The sequence below is a fragment of the Penaeus japonicus genome, unplaced genomic scaffold, assembly GCF_977035675.1.
Source record: "Penaeus japonicus unplaced genomic scaffold, GWHDUDI00000001_assembly GWHDUDI00000040, whole genome shotgun sequence".
NCBI lineage: Eukaryota > Metazoa > Arthropoda > Malacostraca > Decapoda > Penaeidae > Penaeus > Penaeus japonicus.
Genome location: NW_028234442.1, coordinates 22,211,355 through 22,218,854, shown reverse-complemented (window position 1 = coordinate 22,218,854; position 7,500 = coordinate 22,211,355). Strand labels below are relative to the sequence as shown.

At 41.0% G+C, this 7,500-nt stretch overlaps 1 protein-coding gene across 1 annotated transcript in view; it reads right to left on the bottom strand.

The window, feature by feature from the left end:
- Positions 1-7,500, bottom strand: part of LOC122243539 (uncharacterized) — a 33,574-nt gene that overhangs the window by 14,126 nt on the left and 11,948 nt on the right. The window contains exons 2-10 of the mRNA XM_086534124.1: positions 6,297-6,561; positions 5,736-5,919; positions 5,321-5,493; positions 4,822-5,080; positions 4,552-4,674; positions 3,420-4,420; positions 659-829; positions 303-476; positions 1-116 (exon numbers count right to left, since the gene is read on the bottom strand). The exon at positions 1-116 is cut by the window's left edge and continues 188 nt beyond it. Coding sequence (XP_086390250.1) covers positions 1-116; positions 303-476; positions 659-829; positions 3,420-4,420; positions 4,552-4,674; positions 4,822-5,080; positions 5,321-5,493; positions 5,736-5,919; positions 6,297-6,556 — 2,461 coding nt within the window. The 5' untranslated portion in view covers positions 6,557-6,561. The remainder of the gene's footprint in view (positions 117-302; positions 477-658; positions 830-3,419; positions 4,421-4,551; positions 4,675-4,821; positions 5,081-5,320; positions 5,494-5,735; positions 5,920-6,296; positions 6,562-7,500) is intronic.

Sequence of the window (7,500 nt, the reverse complement as noted above, 5' to 3'; positions counted from 1 at the left end):
CTAGAGCTCCACTTGCCCCATGATGAGATGCAGATAGCCCAGGCAGGGTAAGACGCGTGCGGACTGCCCGGCGACGAGGAATGCGACGAAACATGCATGGAGACATCACCCAGGGTCTGCAGAAAAGAAAGGGGGAAAATAAGTGGCATTTCACATGAATTCTGAGTAATTTTACCAGTATATGATTATACAAAGAGAGAAAGGTAGTGAGGCAGTGGCAAACTTGAGTGAGGAAGAAAGAAACATACAAAACAAAGAAAGAGAGAAAGCAATATCCCTCTTCAAATATTCCCGATAATCACCTATGGGAATGTCTGGAACGTGTTCTGGTTCCAAACGGTCCCCGCTGCAGCCTGGCTACAGTCCTGGGGCTTGTTCTGGACCAGTGACGAATTAGCGGCAGGGACGACGCATTGTCTGCAGAGCCAAGGCTGGGTGGCTGACTGCCTGGATCATCTTCATTGGGAATTCCAACCCTGAGGAATCATAAATTTTTAAAAACTCATATATGATGACTTACTTCAGGAAAAGTATAATGTAATACCTGTAACATTCTATAATGCTTGTGAATATTGAATAATGATCACTCTAAACTATATCTTCCCTCTTTCCTCTCATAGCACCACTGACTAAAACAGTCAGTCATCCAAGAGCCTACCTCTGACTGGCTGCAGGAGGACTGTCTGCCGAAGGCCCATTCAAATCCTCCATAGACTGGTCTACCGAAACCCTCAGAGAATGTATCTGGTGCTGGATATCGTAAAGCATAGAGCGAATTTGCTGAAGGCGAAGTATCTCGTGCCTATGCCTTGTTATTTCTAAATGTGCTCTGAAATGGAAAAATAAATTTAAATTAGATTTAGAATGATATCATCTCCTTCCTCATAATAAAAATTAATTCAACTGCTTCATTATAACTAATATCAACTAAATTTATATGGCATTACACAATTAAACATGGCATTATCAAAGCCACTTTAGTAGCAAATACAACAAACATAGTTTTCCATGTTCAAGTAGTCTTCTTATCTATCAACCCATTAACAATGGGTGACGTCTTTTTCTCATACATGATGCAGGAGCTCTGGCCTGACAACAGGTGTCATGACATTCGGGAATTTTGGATCACAGTGTTATTTCATTGTGGTATGAGTAATGAGTGAGAGATGTTGACAACTCTAGTTATAATTACTATAATTGCCATAATATTAAGCAAAATGGGTTTCACCTAAAATCGTAAACCTAGATGGCACCACTTTTTTCTAGCACCAGCAGGAGAGAGAGCCTTGAATGGCACCCATCTACAGTCCCCAGCAAGCACTGTCTCTATAGAGCAATGGCACATAGCTGACCTCTTGTTCTTAAGTACCACAGACAAAAGATGTGCAGGCAGAATGAGAGGAGAAAGGTGACTCAAACCATCCCCAATGTCTACAATGTGCCCCTGTGCCAGTAGGGATGCCTTTTACTGTGGCACACAGTCATGAGCACAAGTTTTCTTCCTCTTCCCTACCTTTTCATGTTATCTTCATTTTGGATGGTTATATGTTTTCTATTTGTAGAAAACATAGAAAAAAATAAAGTTGCTTTTTGTCCTCCCCTAAAACAGCAATACTTCTATCACACTGAGTATAAAGAAAAAAGAGCTTATATGAACCCGGAACTACAATCTTAGCCAACTTCAGAATTGAAAGAGCCTGCAATATGACAGATATTAGTCTCTAAAAACAGTAAAACACACAAAAAAACAAAACACAAAAATGGCTCTAGCTCTACAATGAGCAACTAAAAAAGAGTGGGAAAAGTAAAGGTTTGTTGCGTGAAGCTGCCTCGCTTTGAAATGAAAGCCATCCTGGAGCCTGGCTAAGCCAATTTGTCTCCCGTCATTAATGGGTTAAGTATAGAGAATGAAAAATGAAAATAAAAATAACAACATTAACAATAAAAAGTACCAAAACAATCAACCAAATTTCCAATGTATTTATATCAGCAGAGAGACAATGTAACCATTTTAAATTCCAACAATGATTTTTTAAATTCTATATTATTTCATTTACTTCTTATTCTTTGGAGGGGAGGGAAGGGAAGAGCTGGGGGGGGGGGGGGATAAAAAGAAGGAAAAGAATGAAGAAAACATAAGGGGCTCAACATCTAGCTTACACACAAAATCTTTTTGTAATGTTAACCCATTCCCGACGGGGGAATTCTAGCCTTGAATGTCCAAATGCCGGGGCGTTCGAATTATTAGGCCTAAATCAATTGAATGGCTGGCACAATACTGTGCCGCCCGGCAACTGGGCTTTTGAATGCGCGGTACACATGCTGTACCACCCGTCCTGTGTGGGTTAATTGTACAAAAATGCTTCAAAAAGAAAGAAAGAAAGAAAAATGCTGGTCCATAATTATAATGCATTGACAAGGACACTCTCCCTTATACCTTAACCCTTTACTTGTCACAATGGACTCTGACCAAAATTTACGAGGGACAGTGCAAATTGCTCTCTGAATTTTTCAGCTGTAAGAAAAGCAAGAAAAGCAAGAAAAATGATGAAGAATAAGGAGGACCAAACAGTTAGGCATAAGCCCGTCGCAAGACATCTTGTTGCACGGCTTGCTTCTGCATTTGTGCGTTAAAAAAGGAGACCGAACAAAAGCATGTCAGGTTTCATTATCTTCTGTATGATTATCCATCAAGTTAGAAAATGCATAAAAAATTTCAAGATTTTTTATAATGTGCATTGTTTTGTATCATTCCAAAAATAAAAGAAAAATACTATTAAAACTGTAAGAATGTGTATTCTCTTGAACTATGAGACACTTGATTTAGACACTGGGACAGTTGGTTGGCATTGTTGCAGTATGGATAAATGTGTAAGATTTCAAAATAGTGCCAGAATGATGGTACAGGTACTTGCAAGACACTGGTTAAACATCATGGGGTGTGTGTGTGGGGGGGGGGGGGGGGGAAAGGATATCCATCTAATACAGTAGTTACTTGCAGACAGAGTACCACATTATCAACACTGAATATTGCAAAATAAACTTGTGAATTCTTATTTTTCTGAGTATATTACTCTGTAAGTCCATACTCCTTTCTGCAACAGTGATACTTGAAACACAAGAGTTCAGATTTATTTAGCAACAGATTCCAAATGGTTACAGACTTCTGATAAAAAGATTGCTGTTGCTTAACCCCTAGTTCTATTCGCCAGGATCCTAGCTTACCTAAGCAGGTGCGATCAGTCAAGACCAACCCCCACACCAATATTCATACCCATGCCCCTACCCACACCCACATCCACACACCAACCCATACACACACAAAATAATTAAAAAGAAAATGAAGCTTAGATAATGACTATGAACTTTCCATATCCTACATTTCTTGTGCAAACAAAGACTTTCAAACAAATACTTGCCTGCATATTCTCTGCATATTCTCAATATGTCGACTAAGAAGTTGTACTCCAAACTGTGGATCTAAAGATGAAGACCTAGGGTACCTCGAGGCAGATGACAGCGAGGACATCTGAGAACGTGGCATGCCTGACAGCCCTGATGGCCCGGGCACGGCAAGATCCTCGTTGGCGTCACTTGGGGGAATCTCGCCAGTGCTGCTCAGTCTCGTAGGATCTGTTCCCCTCGGTGGGGGAGCAGTTCCTGAGTTTTGAGAGAGTATATATGCATCACTAGAAGGTAAACCATTGTTTTCAACATTGTTTTGCACTGCACTTTCTGGTGGATTTTCTGGTTCGTCACTAACAATTGCATTTTCAGCAGCGTTATTACCACTGGTTTCAATTTCAGTTTCATTTCTGCTCTCCCGAGGCACTCTTGAGCGTCCTGGTTGGATCACAGAACCATTGCTAGTGAAGTAACCCCACAGAGTACCCTGGCGCTCTGATTGTGACCCTGTTGACCGAAGATTTGGTCCAGCAGGACCCACTGTTACATCGTCCTCATCACTGCCTCTATCATCAGTTCGTCTGTAATTCCTACGATCGAGAACAAAATTGTCTCCTCTCCTAGTGCCTGTAACCCCTTCCTCCCCGCCCATTGGTGCTCGGAGATCCCCTATCCCACTGACAGCATTATCCCCTAAACTCTGTACACTAGAGGCCTCTCCAGCACTATCGGAATCCTGCCCTGGTCGGTGAAGCCTTGAGGTCCACAAGAGTGAAAGACGAGTATTTCTCTCAGAGATTCCGCTTGTGCCACTGGTCGCAGACGAGCTGGAATCTAAACTCGAAGACGATGCACTATCATCACTGATGATCTGTCTCAGAGTCCGCACTGCACTAAGACCGTAGTCCTCCTCCAATCTCATATTCAAGTCATTAGTGGCTTGTGAATCCCGTCCAGAATGCGACTCTTGGGAGCCCCAAGTGGTCCTGTTCCTTGATGTTTCAGCTGTCGATTCCTACGGCCAGACAGATAAAAAAAGATGAGATCTCTGAATACTGAGATAATGTAGAAGTGTAAATTAAAATGAGATTAGTCTCAAGCTCCTTTTCATCAATATAACCAGAATTTGTCATAAAACCATCATACCTGATTTTGTAAAGTTGCTCTCCTCTCCTCAGTCACTTGTCTTGCAAACTGTCTAGCCTGATTGAGCAGAGCTTGTTGCCCTTGTGTTGGAGGAGGATCTATGGGGTCTGTCCCCCTATCAATCTGAAAGAGAGCAAATCTTCTCAAAAACAGAAAACAGTATCACATTTCTAAGCAACTGTTACAGAACACTAAACTTTTCTTTATGATACATATTACTTCGAGCATATTCATGAAATTCCTTGTTGACTATCACACCATTCAACTAACCCTACTGGATGTTCTGGACACGTTATTAAAATTTCTGCTGGTGAGGGCTTCGTATCGTGACATCAGGTTGAGATACTGGCTTGATAACTGGTTGTAACGATGCGATAGCTGCTGCTCCCTCTCCACCAACTCTGAATGGGAAGGGAACGAGCCATTTGTGCAGCCGCTGGTTCTACTGGCACCATGGCTCTGTCGGTCGTGGGACGTGTTTGCAATGCCAGTGATGAGTTTGTGACCGAGAGGATCAAACTTAACGTACCTGTGCAGGAGAGTGGGATGGTATACATTTCACGCTGCTTGTTAAATCTGTTAGTATCTTCTCCGGAAAAAATCCTTCATAGCTTGATTTATTGTATACAGAATGAAAATTGACATAAAGATAATAATCATAAGAGCAAAATGCAACCTTAAATCTCCATTGATATACCAAATGGAATCTGATACTGATCATCAACTGATGCTAATAAAAAAAGAGAACAAAAACGTCACTTCCTCTTACCGAACTTTCTCTTTTTCATCTGCAGTAGAGATTTTCGCAAAAGGATGAGGTTGAAACCAATCCCAAAAATATATTTCATTAAAAGTTGCTATGACAAGAACTTGATCTGTGGGGTGGAAGGCTAGTGATGCGATGACTGTGTTTTTCTCTGTGGTCCAAACTTCACTGCCTCCCTATTGTGGATGGAAAATTATAGTAAGCTCATCAACTTCACAAAATTACATAAGCATGAAATCCAAAGATAGGAATCAGAACACTTTTGTCCCAGCCTTCTAATGCCTTTTTGCTTGCATCAAATCTAATGCATTATATACTCAATAACAGTACTACATGAAAAGCAATCAAAATGACTTTCTTCTTGTTTACAACAAATTACCAATCAATTATCAAAACACGAAGTCCTGGCTGCCCTTACCTTAAGATCCCAGACTCTTACTTCTCCGCCTAAACATCCGGAGGCAATTATCTCGTTCGAGGCAGGATGGAATGCTACACACCAAGGGGTTCTGGGATGGCCTTCGAGGGTGCAGATACACCGTCCAGTTTTTACCTCGCTGACGTAAATGTTGTGGTCACCATGGGTTGATGCCACCTTTGACCTAAAAGAGAAAAAATTCTTGTTATAAGTATTGCCATACTATTTACTGGAACAACATAATGGTCTTCACAAAAATGTCTAAAATGTTTTATTATATTTCCTGTCTTTCAAGGTAGACATTTCCTAATATTTATGCAAGATAAATCACCAAAGCTTATATAGTGCACAACCTATAGAAAAGCCAGTCCATGCAACACATTCACAACAGCAGCCTCTCACGTTATTCTACCTTATCCTGCAAGTTGTCTATAATATCATTTCACACAGAGATATCCAAAAGAGTATATGAACATCAACTTCTCATTATATCTATAGACTTACATATTAAAACTCTATGGTTCTCATCCTATGCTCCTACCAAGAGGAAAATTTACTCACCCATCTGGGCTAAAAACCATCAAAAAAGTTGACTTTGGGGCACCAGGCAGTTGACAAGATAGCTGAGCGTGTTCCCGATAGACCAGAGTTTCTTCCATCGTCCTGTGCAACTGGTTGATCGTAGCCCTTGGGTATCTTGTCGGCACTTCCCGCCGGGCCAGGAGAACTGCGGTGGGGACAAGCAGGGGATCTTGGGGGCGCACTCCCCAGGTCCCCTCCCCCCCCGCCTCCACCTTAATGTCCGCCTCCGAATCATCCATCGTATCTGGAGGCACAAAGAGTATAAAAGTAATAACTCATATTCAAACATACAAAAGCTTTCTATAAATAGATGATCTTCGGCATAATTGACCCGTAATGCGATCAAAGTAATGGCTTTCCTTGGCTAATCCACCAGGTGACATCAATCAAGATGCAAAATGAAACCAACTTACACCACACTGTTCCAGAAGACAAAATACTTTGTAATATTTTATTTATGAGAATTTGAGGAAGAATCAGAGGTTATGTTGAGTATAACTTAGGTTTAGAAATAGGTTGCTACATGTAAAAAAAAAAAAAAAAAAAAGGCCAACATGTATTTAATAACCATAATGAAGAACAACTGCATTTCTACCAGAAGATGACATGGAAGCTATTGAGATATACTGTAAAAAACACACCTTATTATATCAATTTTCCCTACTCAGACTATTCGCACATATCAACCCACTGCAAACAGGGCCAACACATGGATGCCAAGAGCGTTTTTGAACATAGGCAAGGCGTGTATAACATGCCATTGCCGCCCCTCCTCAATTACATAGCCCTGTCCACAATGGGTTAACCTTCTTAAGTTCAACTAATTTCATAAGTCTCAATTTCAGGGCCACAGTTCTGAAGGGTGTATAGGCTCGCCAGACAGTACAAGGGTGATTCGTCCACTGAGGCGGTGGCCACTTACAATGTGCACAATCACCCGACTTGCCAGCCACACAAAAAGCCATGACGTGATATTTCATCATCCAGTTTTATGGATTAAATCTGGTTTTAATCGCATCATAAATGATTGTTCTGCACAATAAATAAAGTTGCATGAGAGCAATTAGATTAACCATAATGTTCAATTAGCTCTAAACTGAAAGCCAGAGTCTATCTGATTCTCAATCATCTTACGATTCCAACAATGAGGATCAAAAGATCTGTGCTTCATTCCAACTGTTTG